The sequence below is a fragment of the Leptopilina boulardi genome, unplaced genomic scaffold (genome assembly GCF_019393585.1).
Source record: "Leptopilina boulardi isolate dan_hultmark-lab unplaced genomic scaffold, ZJU_Lbou_2.1 LbouV2_314, whole genome shotgun sequence".
Taxonomy (NCBI): domain Eukaryota; kingdom Metazoa; phylum Arthropoda; class Insecta; order Hymenoptera; family Figitidae; genus Leptopilina; species Leptopilina boulardi.
This window is the reverse complement of record NW_026137879.1, coordinates 202750-227162: the sequence shown is the minus strand read 5'-3', so window position 1 is coordinate 227162 and position 24413 is coordinate 202750. Positions and strand designations below refer to the sequence as shown.

General features: G+C 31.0%; 1 protein-coding gene across 1 annotated transcript in view; it reads left to right on the top strand.

The window, feature by feature from the left end:
• The window catches only part of LOC127283883 (CTP synthase 1), a 105803-nt gene that overhangs the window by 68310 nt on the left and 13080 nt on the right, over positions 1 to 24413 (top strand). Inside the window, exons 5-7 of the mRNA XM_051308994.1 lie at positions 9464 to 9628; positions 10079 to 10366; positions 20493 to 20581. Of these exons, the coding sequence (XP_051164951.1) occupies positions 9464 to 9628; positions 10079 to 10366; positions 20493 to 20581 (542 nt within the window). The remainder of the gene's footprint in view (positions 1 to 9463; positions 9629 to 10078; positions 10367 to 20492; positions 20582 to 24413) is intronic.

Sequence of the window (24413 nt, the reverse complement as noted above, 5' to 3'; positions counted from 1 at the left end):
AGATTTTTATTGACTTATTTACGATTTTTGGGGACATAGAATTGTCCACATATGTAACAAAATGCATCTGCATAGCTGTTGCATAAGTGTTCCGACGTTGTTACTGCAATATTAACTTTTGAAGCCATTGCAGTTTTATTATTGTTTTGATTTTGAGAAGCCGTGCTTTATGTAAAAACCTGCACCTTAGGGATCCTGGTGTGAGTAAGGAATTTTAAATTGATTGAGCGAAAACCCGCGAGTTTCCCTCACCACTTTACGCAGGGCGCTTCTCCCATATATTTCTTACCGCCAACTTCTCCCTCAATTTATATTTTTCGCGGCGTCTATTTTCGGATAGCCAATTACATTTAAATTATTTTCTAAGGACAGAGATATTTTTCTCTCTCTAATTCCGTTTCTAACGCTCGCCGAAAACAATGCCGCATTGTCCACCTGTCAATCATGTTCCTTTAACTGACTTTTATTTTCTAAAATCTTTAATTTCTCAAAAAAAGTAACTTTAAAATTATTTAACTTTTACCATTAATTTTTAAATAATTTTTACTTTAATATAACATATAATTTTATTTAATTATTATTAATTTTAGCAATTAAATAAAATAATTTTTATTATTTTATTTTCCAAATATTTAAAAAATATAAAATAAATTTATTCTTTTAATAGTAATCTGTAAAACTTCTTTATTTTAAAAAAAATCTTTAACCCGTGTGGAAAAAGCCACGATCTTGCCCTTAAGACTTCGGGCCCCCGGCGAGGGCCCATGAGGGCTGATGCATATGGCGAATGCACAAGGACCAACGTAGGGGCCTACATGGATCGCCCTCATGATCGATTAGCAAAATTTTCTAAGTTTATTATTACTTTTAATCTATATCCGACAGTTAATTAATTAGAACGTTAATTAATAATTTCAATTTGAGCAAGAATTTTATTTAAAAATAGAAGAATTAGTAAATAAATATGTTTTTTATTCATAATTGAAGCTTATGTATTATTAATTAACTTTTATTATTAATATTGTTGATTAAAAAAATTAAGGCAAACTTGAGGGTAAACGTGAGGGCCCATGCGGGCGCCCTCATCGATGAGCATGTCGTTTCCATGAGAGGCCCCTATGGATCACCCATATGCGCCCCTCATGCCATGAGGGCGATCCATAAGGGCCCCCGCTGGAGGCCCCCATCACTTTTCCACACGGGAAGTTTAAATTAAATTAATAATTCTCTTTATTCTCTTTATCTTTACCCTCTCCTTCTATTATTTTTCTTGTTTATATTTACATTGTGTTATCTATAGCTGTCTTCACTCACTTTCTATAACTTTCAGAAATTCGATTTATCTAGTTTTAATTTAATTTCTTAATGTAATTATATTTTTAATATTTATCAATTCCTAATTTTCAAATAATTTACAATTATTTTATAATAAAATTTTTTGACTATTGAAATACCATTTCAATGCCCTCTTAAACAAATAAATTTTTTTAACGTAAAAAAATTTTTATTTGTTTTAAAAAAAAATTTTAATTTCAATTGGCAAAAAGAGAGCAAGTAAAAATAATTTTATAAAAAAATTAATTTTTTTTAAAGAAAAATTTGCAAAATTTTACTCCGCAATGCCCCTCTAAACGAATGAATTTCTTAATTTATGAATAAATTTATTTGTTTATAAAGAAAAAAAAGTTATTTATGATATTTACAATACTGAGCTGTTATGCTCCTGGGGCTCTTACAAGTTCATCCTCAAATTCGTCCTCAAAATCGTCTTCTACCTCATCGTGATTAATGAATAAATCATATGAGTCTGATTTAAGTGTAGCTAGTTCTTTTTCTAATAACCAATCGTCAAGTGAGTACAGTTGGTTTATTTTCGCCCATCCCACATAATGATTATTAACAATTAATATTAATTAAAGTCATATTTTTTATAAAGGTTTGAAATCTGGAATTAGTTCCAAACTCCCAAATATCACGTCGCGGTGGACAAATAGAATAATTTTTCTGAATTTTTAGTTTCTTAAATTGCGGATTACCAAAAAAGACAATGAAATATTTTCATTAGTTTCAGAAAATTGTATTAGTCCTACTCTCGCTCTTCACTACTACATCAATTTGGCGTGATAAATACGACTAGAGATATTACGTTATTTAAAAAAATGTTATTTAAGCGTTGTTTTCAGGGGTTGTGAATCGGGAAAATCTGCAGGCCTAGGTCATTTAAGGGTATGTGGGAAAAGGACGTTTTTTTTTGTTTGAAACTTTCTCTAAAATAAAAAATGATTTCGGGTTAAAATTTTGGAAAAATGATTTCGTTTGGTGCAAGAAATCTGACTTTTTTTCACATTTACTATAACAACGCAAAAATAATAAAAATAAAGCAATAAATAGTAAAATAATGTATTATATTATAGTTCATTCAGCGGCCACTTGTTCGAATTGGCGCTGTGTACTGGAGCACTGACACACTTAAGCAACGTCTGTGTATGCGCCGCCATGTTTGTTTTCATTTAAGTTTAACAATGTCACTTTTTAATCTTCATTTTTTAATAATTTAACACAAAATTATGTATTTTTCGGAGAACAGCGAGATTCCTTGAACCCAAATTTATTATCTCTCAAAATTTTAGACAAAAAATCTTTATTCATTTTAGCGTAAGACGTATACTACCAAAACACATTTTCCTATACTAGGTCACGTGGAAGGTTCCCACATACCCTTAACAAGGTCATAGGGATTGACTAAACTAATCAAAACAGAAGCCATTATTTTATGATTTAATTTGCTGGGTACAAACCCTTATAACTTTTTTCACAAAAACCTAGAGGTCTCAAAAATTAAGCTACATAATTGTCAAACATTTATCTATTAGTGGGCCAAGTTTCATTTACTTTCTAGTGTTAATTCTATTTCCGCTATAACCTTTTTAATGGTGAAAAATGGTTTCATGATCCTTGTGCCGCTTATATGTGTGTTAAAAATTACAAATTTGAAAATGTGCATATCTATCTTGTAGTCCACATATTATTAAATAGAGAGCGGAAGTTTGGTAAGTTTTATTCGCAAGCGTATACTTAATATAAAAAAAGCTTAATTTTTCGATCTAATCACGAATTTATTACACAGCCCCACAAAAAAAAGTGTCGTGCGCGGCAGACCAGACTAGTCATTTCCCATGAATTTTGACGCGCTGAACACGAATCCGAAGTCCGTTTTGCTCCATTACGTCAGGATTTTTTTCTAACCTCCAAAAACCTGTCGGATTTTGAGAGGTAGGCTATTTTTTTAAAAAATTGATGGATTTACTTCAAATTTGGTATCTAGGGGTTTTTTGGGTCGCTGATGAAGAATTTGAAGTTAGATTTTCAAAATTCAAAATGGCGGCTCCAATATGGCGGACAAATTTTGTAAAAATTGATGGATTTACTTCAAACTTGGTATCTAGGGGTTTTTTGGGTCGCTGATGAAGAATTTGAAGTTAGATTTTCAAAATTCAAAATGGCGGCTCCAATATGGCGGACGAATTTTGTAAAAATTGATGGATTTACTTCAAACTTGGTATCTAGGGGTTTTTTGGGTCGCTGATTACGAATCTGAAGTTAGATTTTCAAAACTAGAAATGGAAATTCTTATATACATAAGTAAGGTATTTACGTCTTTTTATGGTAGCGCACTCTTTTGTCCTCAAAGGATCTGTGTAATGGTTTTCTTTTCAAATTGGTGCCTCCAGGTACAATATCCCTTTTCAGCATCCAACAGTAGTTGGCCATCATATTTACATCCCATCTTCCTTGATAACGACGCTCAAAATCTTTCAGATCTTGATGGAATCGTTCTCCTTGTTCTTCACTGTAATCTCTCAAATTTTCAGGGAATTGATCCCGATGCGAGTCTAAGTAATGCAACTTTATGCTCATTAAGCATCCTAACTTACCAAAATTTTTAATCATATCACTAACTATTTGCTCCCAATTTTCACTCTTGTGATTACCCAGAAAATTTTCGACAACTGCTTTGAAACTAAGCCATGCGGCTTTCTCCTTTTTATTCATCTTGGTGATAAATTGCTTATCTTTTAACAATTTGCGAATACGTGGTCCGTCGAAAACCCCTTCTTTTAGTTTCGCATCAGAGATTTCTGGAAACTTTTGTTCCAGGTATTTGAAAAAGTTTCCTTTTTTATCTAAGGCTTTGACAAACTGTTTAATTGCTCCTAGTTTCGTGTGTAAGAGCGGAATTATCACCTTTGAAGGGTCGATATCGTCCGCCATATTGGAGCCGCCATTTTAAATTTTGAAAATCTAACTTAAATTCGTAATCAGCGACCCAAAAAACCCCTAGATACCAAGTTTGAAGTAAATCCATCAATTTTTACAAAATTTGTCCGCCATATTGGAGCCGCCATTTTGAATTTTGAAAATCTAACTTCAAATTCTTCATCAGCGACCCAAAAAACCCCTAGATACCAATTTTGAAGTAAATCCATCAATTTTTTAAAAAGATAGCCTACCTCTCAAAATCTGACAGGTTTTTGGAGGTTAGAAAAAAATCCTGACGTGATGGAGCAAAACGGACTTCGGATTCGTGTTGGTGTATAAAAACAAAAAAAAATTTAAATATGTGTTGTATTTCAAATAATATAAGTGATACGAAGAGGAACAATTTTCTTATTTTACAAAATTGTTCCTTTTTGTATCACTTATATTATTTTTGAAATAAAACACATATTTAAATTTTTTTTTGTTTTTATACCAAACGAGGAACAATTTTCTTAAATTTTTTTTTAAAAATTGTTCCTTCTTGTATCACATATATTATTTAACATACAACACATATTTTTTAAACATTTGTTTTTATACCAAATAAGTTCCGAACCGAGTACGGAACCCTCGATTTCAGTGCGAGTGTAACTCGCACTTGTCCGATTTTTTTCGTTTTTTGCGGAAAAATACATTTTTTTCAAAAATTTGATAAAAATTGATCATCAACTCCAATTGCGCTTACATTTTTTCCCTGTATTTTTCACGCAAAAATACTGTTTTACAGCAAATATGAACAGTTTGGGTTGAATATTATGTGCGCTAGGGAGAATAAATCATTTTTTTCGAAATTTTTGATTTTTCCTTGACAACGCTATGTAAATTGATCCAAATCAAGTTCGCTATATTTTTCCTGTAATTTTCACGAAAAAATACGTAAGTGTACCAAATTTGAGCTCTTTATGTCAAAAGATGTAGCTGCTAGAGGGGGGTACATAGTCATTTTTAGGTATTTTTCGTAAAAATTCATGATGCTGAAGTCCGCAACGTTTTCAAAAACGAAAAATTAAAATAGAATTATTTTTTCATGTCAATTTATCTCTAATTTTGATTTGCACAAACTTTCAAGAAATTAATACTTTTATAAAAACCAGTTACCCCCGAATAACTTTAATTTTAACCCAAAGTAATAGATATTGTCTAATTTTTTTTTCGCTTTCGTTTATAAAAACGTTGCGGACTTCAGCATCATAAAAATTCATGGTTTTTCCTTGACAACGCTATGATAATCAACTCCAATCATGCTCGCTATATTTTTTTTGTAATGTACACGTAAAAATACGTTAAAATATATAAATTTTAATCCCTTTAAATAAAATTTTGTTCGTTTTTGGTGGAAAAATACATTTTATTCCTAAAATTGTCATTTTTTCTTGAAAAACTTAATAAAAAGTTAATCATCAACTCTAATCGTGATCTCTTTTTTTTCCTGTATTTTTCCCGTAAAAATACATTTGTATACTAAATGTGAACTGTCTGGGTTGAATATTGTTTGCGCTAGGGAGAAAAAAATCAGTTTTTTTCAAAATTTTTGATTTTCCCTTGACAACGCTATGTAAATTGATCCGAATCAAGTTCGCTATATTTTTCCTGTAATTTTCACGTTAAAATACGTAAGTGTACCAAATTTGAGCTCTTTATGTCAAAAGATGTGGCTGCTAGAGGGGGGTACATAGTCATTTTTAGGCATTTTTCGTAAAAATTCATGGTTTTTCCTTGACAACGCTATGATAATCAATTCCTATCAGGTTCGCTATATTTTTCCTGTAATCTACACGCGAAAATACATATGTGTACCAAATTTTAGCCCTCTAGATAATTTCGTGTGGCCGCTAAGGGTGGGGGGGTACACGATTTCAAAAAAACCGATATTAATAGGGTTCCGAACCGAGTACGGAACCCTAAAAAAATTTAATTATGCAGGATATTAAAAAAATTTCTGTTGTTTATGTTCTAAATAATAAGTAAAAACTGTAACTTTTATGATTCGGTACATTTTTTCAAAAAATAATTGCAATTAAAAAAAATTTATTTTCTTTGAAACTGACGTTTTTTAAATCTATATAGCTGCCAAATGTAACAGAATGAATTTATTATTTAATCACTTTGGTGAATGTTAGTTTCACTATCACCGATAACTATGTACTACTTATTTGAATGTTCCAATATCGTCATTTGACCAAAAATCGGCGTTCCTAGCCCACTGTGTGGCAGTCAATTTCCGTGGACTTCTCGCGTCAATCAACTCTGCATAGGATAGTTCCGTAATCTACGTTACCGACGGTCGCATATCAGTTATCGATCGTGGATTAAACAAAATATTGATTCATCTGAATGACACCGAGAAGAGAGGACTTTGTTTAGCGGCGCTTTCGAGTGTGACTCTTATCATCATCCTGGTGTTCGTATAGCATAGTTGTGTTCTACAGTTATCTTTTTTGTTTGTGAATGAATTTAAAAATGTAATTTTATAATTGTGAGGCGAGGCTTAATCGTCGTTGTCACAATGGCGGTGAGTCCCCAAATTAATAGTATGAGTCGTTCCTTCTGAATCGATCTCATTATTATTTAAAAATTTAATAAATAAATAAAATATAAATCTTATTAATCGGCCTTCTGCCACTTTCATAATTTTTAACTTTTTACAAATTGAAGTGAATATGAATAAATAGTGTTATTGTTGGGTTCTGCCTAAATAATGGTGTTTCTCCTTATCCCCCCCCCCTCTCCGCAGTTTGTTAGAATGTTTTTCCTATCATTTTTCTGAGCCAGCAGGCGTAACTTCAATCATTAATTATGTGTAGAATGGTTAAGTTGTTTCCCATAGAATAACTTGTCGTTCATAATAAAAAAGAAAATATAATCCTTTTAATTATTAATAAAATAAATAACATGCTTCCCCTCTTTTCTTAGTTTAACTTTAATTTGAATTATCAATATATATAATAATTAAAAGTAATAGTAAACATGTTATATTATATAATTTATTGTTCAAAGTTTATTTATTATTTTAAGGCCTACCGGAAGTTTGTAACTTTTCGGGATAATTTTTTATATTGCTCTAAAGTTAACATAAAAAAGGCTGTTTTTTATCACTCAAGCCTATTTTTTAGTAAAAAATTAAATTGCTGGAGTATTTTCGACATTGGATTCGTGATCTATGTGAAATAACCTTTGAAAATCACGTATCATTTTAATTTTCTATATTGTAAATAATAATAAAAAAACACAAATGAATCATGGAACAAATTGTCCCCGTGGTAGTTCTAGGTATGCAGGATCTTCATTAGTTCTAGTGTTAAACTACCATTTTTTGAAATTAAAGTAATACCGCACTGTAGAGTGATATACAATATTTCACATAAAAATCTTCTTTAAAAAAATTGAAATCAAATTTCAATCAAACGAAAAATGTGAAGAGTGTTTCTATTTTATAAGAGGAAATAGTGGTGCCTGGGTCGAAAAAATTTTAATTCTAGGAGATGCAAAATTTTTCTTATTAATGAATTCGTATAGTTTTGTTACATAACATATTCCATTCATTTTAGACATGAACTAGGTTTGGACATAAGTCGTTTGCTTGAGGATCATTGGGGTTCTGTATTACATTCGTCAAGGTCTTTGTATCTAAAGGATCGTTAATACAGACAGGGGCGGTTGGGTTTGTGTCTTGTTTGGCTTTTGTATTCTTTTGTTCGAGTTATTATTATAGACTTGTTATAGAGCCCCACAAAGCTCCAAGCAAATGCAACAACCAGCCAAATACACTGTGAAGAAAATAACCGTAAATTAATGTATCAGCAATCAATTTAATACCTTGTATAATATTTACGAATCCTATCAATCCCTCGCTCATCGTTCCAAAACTTGTTAAAGCAGTCCAAAGTCCTCCTCATGCAGATGATGCTATTGATCTAGAGTTTTTTCATCCATTAAATTAATTAATGATATACCACTATGGGACATTAAATGACCAGTTATGCCTCTTACAATGGAATTTAATACCATTGGTTTTTCGGCAGGAAACATTATATGATCTCTTAATTCATCTATGTCTGCTTGAGAGTAAATACCGTTTATTGCAAGTCAAAAGGGGTTTGTATGTTTTCAAGTAGCATTTTTAAAAGCTGAATGCTTGCTTGAGGGAGAATTGATTCTACGGGATAAAGTAATATTTTAAACCAAAAGTCTCCAATTCTATACATTGAGGGTATAAGAGCACTGCAGTTTACCTGTGTTCCTGATTTGGTAAAATGTGGGTTCGAGGGCTAAGAAAGATTTCCTTTGCTTACTGGTAGTTGTAAATAACACTCGCTTATTTTCTATAGACGACTTCGACAAGTACGCATTTTATAATATGAACTCCTTCACCTGCTACTACTGACATATACCCTAGACCTTTCATAAGATGGTAGGCAAACTTGTCAGGTGCTTGAGTGGCATCCGTCGAGAAAAGACGTCAATGGCATGTTTTGTTCATCAAACAAAGGGACTAATTCTAATGCGTCACGAAAAGTGATACGTGTTGGTTTTAATCAAAGTTTAATATTTTTTAAATGAAATAACCAGAATCATCGTTATCATGTAAAATTTTTACTAGAATTATAAGAATTAAAAAATCTGACAACTAGATCAACATGATCTTTATGAATACACAAAATTGTGTTATCAACATATCTAAAATAAAAAATAGCTTTAAAATTATATTGTTTATTTGAAATTAAAGGAATATATTTATCTTCCGTTTTTGAAAATTTTGATTTTTTATATAAATCTGCACATTTACAATTTGTAGATTGCTCTTTTCGAAAATATATTTTGCATTTAGGAACAAAGCAAATAATTTATATGAAATACCTATATATTTAAGGAAAATTTTTTTTACTTATTGTCGATTTCTTATTCTTTAAGGAATTAAAAAATTTATTTTTTGCTTCAGCTTTTCAAATTAAATAATTAGGATCAAATTGAAGGATTTATAATGAAAGAAATTGTTTTGAATTAAAAAATAATCATCAAAATAATTTTTTTCTATGAGGACACAAAAATATTTTCTATATGAAAATAATCACTAAGTTTATTAATGATAAGGTAAGAATATTATAAATCATCCCGATTCAATCCGTAATAATTTTTATTTCAGCCAAAATCTGCAGGTGAGCCGAAAACAAAACCAACTCAATCAAGTGTGAGAGAATTACGTGGTCTTGGCCTATCACCAGATCTCATTATTTGTAGATCTGAAAATCCTATCGGTGATGGAATCAAAGAAAAAATTTCCAATTTTTGTCATGTTCCACCAGAACAGGTATAATTCACTATATTATAAGTTGTGAGACTAAAACAATTTTAAGAAGAATTTATTTCAAAAGAAAAAAATTAACTTACTCTTGATTTATTTTTTAAGATTTTTGACCGTAATTAAATCATTTTTTCACTTTCTGTGTTTATTAAATTTATTTATTGTAAAAACGAGACTATACTTAATAGTTCTCAAAGTAATCAAAATTAATATACAAGGAAAAACTTTGTGCGAGAATCATTCCTAAATTTGTACAGGAACTGAGGATATGAGAATAATTTAAGAAATCTTATTTATATTTTCTTTGAAAAATTCTAAGCAGTATTTCTATAACAATTGTAGAGAAATTCAAGACAACTTCCTAAACTCACTACAGAAAGTCTTGCCAAGGCAGCGTTTCTTCGCTACGCACGCAATATACTATTGATTCTCTTAGTATATTATTAACTTTTTCAGGTTATAACGATTCATGATCTTTCGTCAATTTATCGTGTGCCTCTATTAATGGAAAATCAGGGCATAGTACCTTTCTTAATTGAAAGATTGCAGTTGAACGTGTCAATGCCAAATCCACGAACTTTCATGCGTAAATGGCGTGATCTTGCAGAACGTGTTGATCATCTTAGAAAGAAAGTAGTTATAGCATTAGTTGGAAAATACACCAAACTTGAAGATTCATATGCTTCAATTACAAAAGCTCTGCAACATGCTTCTATAGAAGTAGGATATAAGTTAGAGCTAAAGGTTTGTGTTTATTATATTTTATACTATTTAAAAATTTACCATAAATACATTTTTCTATTTTATAAAAACTAAAATATTTTTGATAACAATTAATAATAATCCTAATCAGGCCATATCAACAGTCGTATTAAAACTTTTTTTTTAATTTTGCGTTTCGAATTACACAGGCTCACAAAATTTAAACCTATTGAGTCTCACTTCTTCTAATCATTTCTCAAATTACTGCTTTTTTAAGCTCCAATTCTTTTTTTAGGGTTCCGTTCATGCAGCGAACTGAAACGGAACCCTTATGGTTTCACTCATGTCCGTTCACAATATTATGTCCCCCTTTAAAGCCTAGCCATTTCAATCGATTGAGCTCAAACTTGATATACATACGTATTTTTGGGAGTAGATTAAACGAAAATTATAGCGAATCCGATTGGAATTGAATTGAGTTCAATTCCAAAAACTTGAAATTTTGGAAAAAAGCGTGTCCCCCTTAAGGGGTTAGGGGTAGTCAGAGGCACGAAAAAATGAGAATTTTCAGTATTTTTTTTTTTTGCTATCAAATAATTTTATTTTACAAAAGTAGTGATATGGTATTATTAAACAATGTTTTGACTTGAAGTCACGAAAATTTCAAAAAAAAAAAATTTTATTTCCGAAGTTACAGCTGTCTGTGTTAACCCAGTTCCAAAAAAAGGTCCTTGCGGTGACAATCATAAGTCCTTGGAGATTCATCAGAAATCAATAGGATAAAAAAAATTAGTTTTATAAATAAATAATCCTGGGCCTGATCGAAGGATTTTTTTTTTCAAAAATTAACAAAATGGCGGCCTCAGGAAATTTTTGTCTAGATTTTTGGGAAAAAATCAACAGTTAATTGGTCTTAAAAAATCGAAATTTTTCAAAAAAAATCCTTCGATCAGGCCCGAGTTTATTATGTATTCTAAAAGCTGTATAAATTTCATTAAAATCAACTGAGCGGTTTTCGAGTTATAGTTGTCACCAGTTCAAAAAACATAGTTTTGAGAAAAACGCGTTTAAAGTTTCACACTAGATTTACGTATAAAAAAACGAATTATTAAATTACTTACACCGAGTCATCTATTCCTGGGTCATATTAATTTAGGTACTACTACATATACCCAAGTCTGAGTTCATCGATGACAATAGAACCCTAAAAGCCGGTTTCTTGCAGCTACCACTAGCTACCTGCTCCCGAGCGCTTTGAAAGGCCCGAGCTCTCTTTGTTATTTGTCGAATAACTTAAAAGCGAATTATCGGATTAACTTGAAATTTTCAGAGATTATTTTTAAGATATTATACTTAACGAATATGCAAAAAAAAAAATTTGATTTTTTAAAAACTCTGACTACCCCTAACCCCTTAACTTTTACAGTTTTAGAGTTAGGATGTTTAAACTTAGTATACATATGTGAGGCATTTCATCTGAGAATACGGGGTCATGTTTCGGATTTTTCTCAAAATTGGGTAAATTGTAGTGAAAGTGGTGCTAAATAAGTGTACAAATTTTGAATTTGAAATTTTTAATATTTTTCGAGATATGTACAATAACAAAGAGCAATATTTTTTTCCTTTACTTATAACTTTTTCTCTACTAAAAATAGAGAAAAATGTTAAGTATGTTTTTTACGCAGAAGACCCTAAACTTTCAGAAAAAAATTATTTTAAAAATATTATTTTTAAAACAATTTGTTTAAAAAATAAAATTTGTTTATAACTTTAAAACTTTTGGAGCTACGAAGCTGAAACTAGGTGCACATATTTAATTTCACGTGGAGTTTTCACGAAAAATATATCCAACCTCTTTAAAATTGACTTAAATATTGTTTCGTTACAAAAACTCAAAAATCCCTAAAAAAAAGCTCAAAATTCATTTTTATCTTAACTTTAAGAATCTTTAACTTTAAATAATCCTGAACAGAACCCTAAGTAAGCGAGTGTAACTCGCGCTTGACCAATTTTTTAGACTATTATTAGCCTGGGTATACCTACTGCTTTTCTTTATTAATCACTTATTTAGTTTTAACAATTAATAGTAATATTTTTTAATTGATTCTTTTTTTGTTATCAGTGCCATATATTTCCTACAAAAAGTACTCGAAACTGTCGGAAATACTGCGAATATTCCGCACTTGCGCAGTGTATTTTTGTTAAATAAAAAAGTCTATTTGCTTGAAACTTGTTACTTAAGGGTTTTTGGGCTCGCTGAACACAAATTCGACGTCAGTTTTTTAAAATTCAAAATGTCAAAACCGTATAGCCGACAATTTTTTATAAAATCATTGGAGTTTCATGAGATATGTTTTTTTGGCATTTAAGATTCCTAATAACAAACCTGCAGACAAAAATTTTAAATGTAAAATGGGAGATTCAATATGGCGTAGAAATTAAAAAAATAATTTCAATTTAATTGAAACTCATTGCTTTTGTGTTTTTAGGGTAGCTGAAAATGAATATGATCTAATACTTTTAAAAAGTTAAACAGCGTATACAGTAAGAATGATTAACTAATGATCTAATGATAAGAGCGACAAGGACACTGTTATGTGATATCCAATGAGCTCTCTTCTTCACTCTCTTGCACTCACACTTAGGAGCCATACTTATATTTCGCAACGCTTCAATAGGGAGGGTGGACAAGCTATTTATTACATTATTCTCAAAGATTTACCAGTACGACCATCAATTTTTAAAGGATTCACACACCTTTTAGATCTAGCTTTTTTATTGGAGAGTCATCGCACTTTTCAACGGCAGACATAATTTAATTTATAATCTGAGACAGTTTAATTAAATTAATTAATTACTATTAATAATTAATTGTAATTACTATTACACAGTATTTTTTAATCGTTGAACTATAGTATTAACTTTGACAAATTAACCAGTTTTCAAAACCCCTTACCTGTGTCCAGGAAGTCACCGATGGCGATTGCCGGGTTACACACTTATATGCCTCATCAGTTTGATGCATCCTCAAACCAGACAAAGAATCCCGGCTTCTTGTATTGCTAACTGAAAAGCAGTACATCAGCTCTTCTGTCTCTGACAGTCTGCATTAAGAGTTCTTGTGCGACTCTTCCTTTTCTGAAGTTAATCTGGAGAATTAATAACTCTGGACTTAAGGTCCTGAAGCAAACTCTACTTCCTAAAGTGTGTTTAACGTCTGTCCTTTTACTTTTAGAACACCTAAGGCATCAAGACTCGCCTTTGCAATCCGCCTTTCGGTAGTCCAGACTGCCATACTTCCAGCAAGCAGTTTTTCTATCTGGGTCACTGCATCCTCCGGTCAAGTGGCCATAACAGAGGATTCTAAAGCACCTCTCTACTTCCAACTTAGAGCGAACTCTGCAGTTCACTCAGTCAATCGTTATTCGGCCGTTCATTCTGCTTCTGTTTCCAGGAGTCGCAGAATCGCCATCTTATTAAGACCATACCGAGTAAAGACTTGTCATGGTACTTCTAAAGTAGGCTTGCCCAGTGTTACCCGAACTGCCTCTAAGACTTCCGTGGCGACAATAGTCTCATCGAAGGTTTAGTATTTCTACCGACCCCGTAGAGCCGCTTTCATATCCTTCAGGATTCAAGAACTTGAACATGTACATATACATTATTTATATACATTATATTATATTATTATTATGTACATTTATATACATATTTATATACATTACTTTTATTTGTACATTTTATCTACACGATCTTGCAAATTCTTCACGGGCTGCGCAGTCACTTTCTTTGAGTTTTAAAACTGCGCAGTATATTTGGTATGTACAGTCTGTCCTTATGTTTGTCGCAAACAAGTACACTTGAATGTAATTGAAAATGTTCATGTACATATTCTTTGTTCCAATTTCTTTAATCGTATCGAATCTTTTATTTTCATTGATTTTAGTTTAAATTATGACTATGTCAAACCACTATACCTACATAATTTTTTGCCTTTGATAATATAAGGGCCAGTTTCATTAACTCCAGTTAAAAGTTAATCAGCAATTAAATCCCTAACCGACCAATCATGAGCGGTTAAATTGGTTTTAATCGCTGATTAACTTTTAACCATAGTTGGTGAAACCGGCCCTAAGCAAATTGCATGAAAAATTTGTGGGTATACATACATACAGAGAGATACTTTTGCCGGACCATGATTTTTCGATTCAGGGCACCTCAAAACGTAAAGATTTCATGGAAATAGAAAAAGTCCATTTTCAACCAATTATAATACCTTCTCATGTGACAAGAATGAAAAATAAATGCTTTTTTCATTAAAATCTCAAAAACGTAAAGAGATAGAGAAAAATGTTTAATGGCAAAGTTGTAGCTAAAAAAATTTTGAAGAAAAAAGTCTGTGGGGTTATTATGCCAAAATGAATATATTACGAGATAATTGAATCAGAAAGTCTGATTTTTGTGTAAAAAAATATAATTAATATGTATGTACAGTAGTTTTTTGACAAATTGCTATTTTTTTCACTTGTATCATATTTTCTAAGTCTATTGTGATGGGAATGTGTCAATTTTATGCACTGATTTTTCCACCCCTTTAATAAAATTTATTTTTTAATTAAAAAAGCCTTTTTTGATATTTTTCGACATTTAAAACACTGTATCTTTTACAATTTCATTTTAATCAAAAAATTTTACATAAAAAAGTTGTTTGCTTTCTCCTGAACTATAAAGGTGTGTAGTGAAAAAAATTTTATTTGAAAAAATTAAAATTTCAAAATTTTGAAAATCCAGCAGTTTTTGCATTTTTTGAAAAAAGTGGTTGGCCAACAAACTTGACCTGTATTTTGACACTAACCTTGTGTGTGCAAAATTGCAAGTCGATTCGCTTTGATTTACAAAAGTTATTGTGTCAACAACGTTTTGTGTCTACGGACAGACATACACACATACAAACACACAGACAGACACTTTCACCGGACCATGATTTTTTGATTCAGGGCACTTCAAAACGTGAAGATATCATGGAAATAGAAAAAGTCAATTTTCGACCAATTATAATACCTTCTCATGTGATGAGAATGTAAAAACACAAATTTTTCGTGGGATGGTTTGAGTATTGAGAAAAAAAGGCGATAAAAAATATGCAAACTGCTTCATTTGTAATGAAATTATTAAAAATACAATTGTAGAACGTCTTGAAAGTCATAGGTATGCAACAAAATTATTACATTTATATGTTTAGAAAAAAATAATTGCAAATAATTTTGCTGTTTTAGTTACAATATTAAAATTTTTTCAATACAAAAATAAATGTGAAGTGAATTACACTTAACACATAACGCTATATTCTTCCATTTATAATTTTTTAGAAGATAACCTAATTCTTCCCACAATTTGCTTCTAGGTCTTCCAACTTAATCATTTTTAAACCTTAATAAAGAATTTCAAATATTTTAAACTATTTAAATTTCAAAGAAAATGTACACTCATGGCCAGACATGTCCACACCCACGTCCCCCCAACACATGTGCTGCCATGACGACACGTAAGTTAAAAAAGGACAAAAAGTCTAGGCATATGCAAGCAAGAGTGTATAGGTTATAAAAACGAACAAGAATTTAGAATAACGCATGCGCAGTACACAAGATGTAATTTACCTTAAATACGTATAAAACCCGCAGTAATATACAGTCCCAACCCTGCCCCTACCAAGGTTGCATAATTTAAAAAAACTTTAAAATGGGGGGTCGGACAAGGCCGAAAGTATTTAGCGCACAAAGACGCATGAGAGCAGCAACAATGGTTCACGTCATATGTCCGATTCCTCTAACTTTCGTAAAAATTTCACTCCCTCCTCCCTTGCATCCTTTATTATGCCTCAGAGATTCCCACCAGAAAGGTAAGCCTTTTTGGCAGAATTTTTTACTTCTTTGGAGTTGTGCTTGGACGAGGTGCTCAACAACCTCAAACTGCTGCTCCAAAAATCCAAGTATGGCACACCATTCTTTGACCAGGTTATGATCTTCATATGTCATTTCGTTCTATACAGACACTTTTATTTTGACACTAGTTTATAAACGTTCCAAAAATGCATTTTTTTACACTTAAAAACGCTCAAAAACTAGAGATAATCCAATATTCTAAAGATCAGATTCGGATTCTATGCACAAAATCCATATGAATCTGTTGTAATATTGTGGTCAACAAAATTTTATTGGTCAGTGTTATGTATTTTAAAGAATCATCAATTTGTTTGGAGCGTTAATGTAACTTAATCTTCCACATTCTGTTTTCTTGGATATTACTATACCAGAAATTGTTATTTTAATTATATTAGTGCTAAATTTTTATTAACCCCCTGCCGTTTTAAGTGACAGTTATCTTCAAAAATAGACAAGTGGAACCTATAGAGTTGGTTTTGACTAATCATACACGGAGAAAAACAAAGGAGAGCCACTTGTTCACTTTTTGTCGTTTCACCTTCAGAAAAGCTAACCCGCTTGCCTCAAAATGCATACTCATTCACCCTTCGAGAAGCGAACGGCTCACTTTCTCAGCGGTCAAACAGCTGACTCTCATTTAAGACTACTGCTTTACTGGATCTCGATTATCCGAACTGACCAAGGTAGGGCCAAGTTCGGATAATACAGGTTTAGTCATATTGATATTAGTACACTTTTCGAATGAAATCATAAATCTTTTACAAATGTTAATCAGCCTCTCTTTCATAAAATCTATGATCTTAAAAAAGAAGTTAGGAATTTTGTAATGATGGATTTCCGCGCGTCATTAGACACTCGCGTGCACCTTCCACATTATCGAAACGCTCATAAAACTTACTAAGAAAAACTCTCAAAGGGAGATTCCCAACCAACAAGAATCACTGGTGCATTTGTGATTGACAAGATTTATAATACGACTCACCTACGTTGACCAAAAGACTGCCGGATGACGACGACGCTGACAGAATATAGTCAAGGGTACTGTAAATCACTTTAGACTACTGTTAATTAACTACTATTTATTATACTAATTAGATATTAATACTGTGCAACTGCACTAATACAATAAACGACAAGTAATTAGTATGTACAACTGCGAACAATAATGACTTGACTCGACCACTGTGAAATATCGACTGACTATCGACCGCCAAAACTGCCCAAAATCACCACCAAAAAGAGGGCGTGCTGTCATCCATCCTTGTCAACCCCTGTCGCTCCATCCTTCTCGTTGACGAATTTGGCGGCAACCTGTCTCGGGAAACGGGATCCAACGCTGACAATGAGACCTTTACTCTACACACACGTGCGTGAATTCCTATCTCGAGACTTGCTATGAACACCTGTTCATATCACGCTGACAACAAACGAACAGCTGACTGATCGAGAGGGGTAAGACGCTAACTCACGAAATTTAATATAAGTAATGATTCACATCGTTACAATTTTTAAACAACAAAACAAAAATGACAAATTTCTTTCAACAAAAATAATCTAAAATTATCACTTTTAAAAAATAAATAAATATTTAAATATATTGTTAAAATATAATTGAAATTTACAAATAAATTATATGTAGAGAGTATAATAATTCTTTTGCCCTGTTTGATTTTAAATAAATAAATTATGAATTTGTAAACCTCTATAAGCGAGAAAAGCGCCCCTGGACCTTCGTAAGTATGAAACTGGAAAAATAAGCAACCTCTATAAGTAAGAGAAAATTGTCCATGCCTTGAATTCTCGCTTATTTATAATAATAAAAATATAAATACATTAATAAAATAAAAAACGAATTTTTAAAGATTTCTTTTAAATGAATTTTGTTATTTGTGCTTTGAAAAATTGAATCTATTCGTTTTTTAGCGAAATTTGCATGATAATTGATAGTAAAAAGGTTTTTTTAAAATTATTATTAATGGGGTAAAAATTTTTGAAGTTACGGACTTGGATAATGTATATCTACGTACAAATTTTTCTTATTCGTGAGACAACTACGCGATATAAACTTAGATTGGAAAAATCTTATAACCGGCAAAGGGTTAATTATTATTAGTAAATATTAGAGGTGTGCAAAAAACTCGATGCTCGAATGAGATTTTTCGTTTTTCGAGCCGAGCTATATAAAAAAAAGCTATATAAAAATTTTTAAGTACTCGAGTATATTCGAGTACTTGTGTTAATTGAATTTGAATATTCGAATGTTTGTAAGCTATTTACTATTTTTTCATGAGTTTGTAATTTCAAATATTGGGAGAGGGTCTCAAGATGGTTATCAAGTAAAAGGAGTGTCGGTTTTGTTACTGATGAGTGAGTGTGTTGAATAAAGTGCCTCATATACTGAACAAAAGTTTCTTGCGTCATCCAACCGCCATTAGCAAAGCCAATGGATCTTGGCTTACAATTGTCCAAAAAGGTTGATTGCATATTTATATATGGGAATAAAAACATGGCCGGAATGAAATTGCCAGCGGCATTCACTGTTAAGGCCATAGTGACACTGCTTTCTCTTTCTGCACTCGCAATTTGTCCGACTCTTTTTTGTCCTTTTGTTGCAATGATCTTATCAACTCGTGTGAGCACAGTGGGGAATCCAGTCTCATCCATATTATAAATGACCATTGCATCAAATCCAATTTCCAAAAGTTTACTTAATTCATCTGCAAAAATTAGCATAAACAATTAAAATAAAGTTAATAGATACAAAATTGAAACCAAAGGAAACGAAAATTACTGAGGAAGTTGTCCACATTAGTTTTACAACAAGCTTTCACTCTGTGCAAAGAAGTATGTTCAGGTGTCCTCAAACTTATTTTTTGGTGACGACTCATGAATTGACGATACCACTTCCTACCAGCTGCCTGTGTGTCATTCCACTCTTTGGGATAATCAACTCTCAGTTTTGAGGCATATTCAAAAGCCATACGTTGAAGATCTTTGATGCTGATCTCATAGCAATAGTCAGCACATTTTTTTATGTACTGAACAAGAGCGGTTTCTTGCTCTGGCGTAAAAACCTTCAAAAAATACACAAATTATTTAATTAATAAAGATCATTAAAATTAAAAGAAAAGTAGAAAAAGCCCAAAATAAATTATTACCATTCTTTTAGTTGACAGTCCACTGTAGGAAACTTTGCATTGCAATAGTTAAAGTAACGTATGTTCTTCAATGTTGACGAAGTCAATATTTTCTTCTTCAACTTTTTGAATGTATCTACTCAAGCTTGTTCTCGGTATTTCGAACGATCTGGCCGCTGTCGCCACTCCAACGTTTCCAACTTTCACAGATTTAATTGCTTTTACAAGTTTTACATACGCAATATTAGCACGATCTGATATGCGTTTGTAAAGCCCAATTTGAAATTAATTAAATGTTTATCACACTTCTTACGAAAAAAACTGCGTTTGTTTACTTTAACGGCCTCTAACAGGAACTGTTTGTCAACAGCGTTGGACAAACGACTGACTACAACACCCCTAGCGGCTACATAAGAAATTTCAAATAACGATCAGAACTGTTGGTAATTATATCGACAGATTTCAATTCTCTATTGATAACAATACAATTTTGAAGTAGAAAAAGAAAAAATTTTAATTATGAGGCTTAGAGCATTATTAAAAAACTGTAACATTGAAAATAAATAAAATTAAGAAATTAAGGTGTGATGTCCGTCTTAGGACCACCAGACTGTCCATCTTAGGACCAATGACTCAATTTTTTTTGGCGTAAATAAAAAATAATTTACAAACACAGTGTCAATCGAATCATTTTAGAATACTATTATACGATAAATAAATGAGGTTATTACGATATGCACTTATTCGAAATCAAAAATATAGATAGTTTTACCGACTGAAATAAAAACTATTACAAAACTTTTTATGACGAAAAATCCACGTGATATGTGTTACAGGAAGAAAAATAATTCTTTCCGATCCGGTTTGTCCATCTTGGGGCCCTCTACCCTAGTCATTCATTTATTTGTTGACTCATTTAGTAATTTTTCAAAACAATAAAAATTGAACGTTTAAAATGCCGAATTCATTCGAGTACTCGATACCTTGAGTTAAGCTTGGGTTCGACTCGGCTCGGACATTTTAGCTTTTTGCACACCTTTAGTAAATATTGAATAAATAATAATAAAACATAACTTTTTTTTCATACAGTACATTGAAGCCTGCAATTTAGAAAAAGCCAAATTGCAATCAGATCCAGTAATCTATTATGAAGCCTGGCAGCAATTATGCAAATGCGAGTAAGTTTTTATTTAAAATATTATCTTATTTAACTTAATATCTGCTTCATATAACTGTACCCTTAGTGAAAAATTCCACCTGTTCGACGCTATACAAAAATGTTGAAGAAATTTTGGGTACCAAATTCCACACTTTAAATTTAACAACAGCTTGTAAAGACTAGTTTATTACATTACTAGTTCATCATACACTGAAAAAAAAGTTCATTGAATCAAGTAAATGCATTTACTTGAGATACTTTACTTGAATCAAGCCAATATCATCTTAATGGAAGAAATTTATTTTCTTGTGCCAAGTAGTTATTAGCATTGGGCAATGTACTTGACATAAGAAAATGTGAGTTCCATACAAGCAAATAATGTTATTCTTTCAAAAAAAATATTTTACTTGGACGAAGTCCCAAAAAGTATTGAGACAAGAATATTATGTTCTTATGTTAAGTAAAGTACGTGGAATCGTTTAGTTTCTTGAATCAAATCACTTTTTTGTTCACTTTAAAAACAGTTTTTACTTAATCCAACACTCATAGTCTTGAGACAAGAAAATCAGAATATTAATATAACTAAATATTTGTTTAAATTATATAAAAAGTTATATTGCTTGAAATAAACACGAATTAAACTAAATATTCTATCTACTTAGTGCATTTCTATATAATCGTTCTTGAATTAAGAATTTAGTATTTGGCAGAAGTAAATATGTTATTATCGCAACCCAATATTTTATTTTCCCGAAGTACCAAAAAGTATTCAATCAAGAATATTAGGTTATTAAGCAAAATAATAAAATATTGTCTGAAGAATTTTCATTTCTTGAATCAAATAGTTTTATGCATTTGCTTTGAATTAACTTTTTACTTAATACAAATCCCGTATTCTTGATCCAAGAAAATATTTCTCTCCAAATGAATGTGAAACTTAAATAGGAATTTTTGAAAACCATCAATTGAGTCAGGATGGCATAGTGGTAAATTCAAGTAAATATTTACTTGTATTGGAAAAATATTTTTTTGGTTCAACTCCATAAGTTTTCTCAAGTCAAGAAAATATTTTCTTGAGTTAATATATTTTACATTTCTTAGAAGTCAATAAACTTCTTAGACGAATTCCATATTTTCTTGGACCAAGAACATATCGTCTCCTCACAATATAAATAATATTTTGATTTAAATCTTGTCTTACTTGATCCAATATTGCAAAGATTTGAATGAATCAAATGAAACAATTGATTTGACTACATATATTCTCAGAACAAGAAAATATTTTCTTCCTTTAATGTATTTTACATTTGTTACAAGTTGATTAATATATTGCTCGAATTCCATATTTTTTTGGATCAAGAATATATGCTCTTGTCCTAAATATACTATCTCAAGACAATCATTTACTTGAACCAATGCCGTAATTGACTTGTCCCTATTCAATTCCACGGTTTACTTGAAGCAAGTAAAATTTTCATGATTCAATACTATTTTTTTTCAGTGTAAGTTGTTGAAAAAATTGAAAAATTAATTTGTAGTTTGTTAGAAAAATTAAAAACATATCAACTGTAATCAACTATACTGAAACTTGATGAGTTACATGTTTTAAGGGGAGGCACCACCTTTTTTTGAGTCCTGTAAATTTTATTGATGGCCAGAACTTATATATCTTTTTAATCCTTTGAGTTCTGAAAACATACAGTATGGTCAAGAAAACAAAATGTTAATTTTTGACCATTTTAGAATTTTTATTTTTTGAAAAAATTAAAATTTTTGAAAATCCATATGAGAGATTCTGAAGAATCATTAAAAAGTGTTGAAAAAATTTTACGATGAAAAATACTTAAAATTGTGAAAGAAGATACATATTTAAAATATTAATTTTTTTAAGACTTTAATTTTTAAAATGGTCAAAAATTAATATTTTATTTTTTTGACCATCCTATGTTTTTAAAACCCAAATCCCTGGCTGATTTCATTTACCCAATATCCACCCAGCTGGGTGAATATTGGGTCAACATTAAGAATAACGTAAAAAAATTGATAAATTAGCTAAAATTGTTCAAAAAACATTTTGTAATTGAGAAATGGACTATTTAAGAGTCCACTTCTGCATAGCTTATGTTAAATTAATTGACAATTATTTAATTATTACTGAAAAAAGTAAAATTTGTCAAACCTGTCCCTTTGGATATGCACGATACCTAAAGCAAAATACGTTTCAATTCCGAACAGCGGAACGTGCCAAGATTTGAAATAATAATTAATTAAATTAATTTATTTAACAATTACAATTAAAAAAAAAATTTCAGAAAAAAAGTTGCATAATTTTTATGTCATATTCACTCCTTGTTGAGTACCTCTTCTAAATATTAACTCTTTTTATTAAGATGTGAGTCTAGGATAGTTCATCAGATTAGTAAAAAAATCGATCGTCGGAAATATTGAAACTTAAGGGAGCGGGAGGGTTACAAATTTCCAAAAAAAAAGGTCTTGACATTCTGGAGCGCGGTTAAATTTTTTTTAATTTAAAGAAAATAACCCAAGAATCACAAATAAAATATAATCTGACGATTTCCAAAAGGCAAAGTAATGAAAATCGTCTATGGAGATTAGAGTACGTAACTGGTGAACAACACGCATTTCTCACTCCGTGCCTCACCTTTCTTTTCACTTTTTCCTTATTTCTGACTCTCTCGCACAATCCCGATTCCTGACACTGCTCTTTGTCACCATGGCACCATTACAGTTGATCTCAAAACAGCTGTCGAATTAACAATATTTCTTAAAGTAATCGTCAGATTTTGGGCTATCATGACTACATCATCAAGTTGAACCATCTGTATAAAAATCTTACACGCTCAAGTATTTCAAGATAGCGATTTTTTTATCACTTCCGAAATGTCAGTCTTTTGAATGGGAGCATTTTTAGGGTTCATTTAACAACTTCCCTAAATATAAATATCCATCCAGAGGACCACCACCATCACGCAAACCGGCATATGAATATACCTTTGGTATCAGAGACACGTTGGACTGTCTAAACAATTAATATCTGACACGCTTAAGTATTTTCATGTAATTGTTTTTTTTACAATTTTGAAAACTTGTTTACGCTGTAACCAATGATTTTTTAATGATGCTGAATGTTGAAAAAATCAATTAATTAAATCAAAGTTACAAAGGGAAGACTCGAATAAATTGTTTGTTGGGCGCCAGTCCTTTCTTGGGACAAAAATAAAAATAAATAATTAAGGGACAAAAGAATTAAATTTATTAAATAAATTTTTCTTTAATCGTTGAATTATTCTGGAAAAATACACAAGGCCACCAGGCAAATTATTTTTGGAGACTGTCAAATTCGACAATTAAATCAAAATTATTTTTGATTGTCAAATTAGTCTGAAGAGTACACACGGCCACCAGGCTTTTACTCAAAGACTGTCAAATTCAATAATCAAGGGAAACTCAAAGCAAAGAAATGATTCAAAATTCAAATTAAATTAAAATAGTCTTCCTTTTACTCGGCCTGCCGCAGTCCCAATTCTTGGTTAACAATAGAGAGGGCGGTTCGGAAAAGCCATATTCGAAAAGATTTAATTTTTAAATTAAATAAAATATGAGATTTTCTAAACAAAAGGTTAATAAATTTCTATATATAAATTTTTAAACATTACAAAAAATTTGAGTCAAGACTCGATATAATGCAAAAAAAATAATTACTTATTCTTTCTTTTTAAAAGAGTAAGAATTCTTGAATTCGAGGAATGGAAAAAGATGGAAATGGATACAATAATTGTAAAATTAAATGATTGACATTTCGATCAATTTTTAAATAAAAATTATAAATT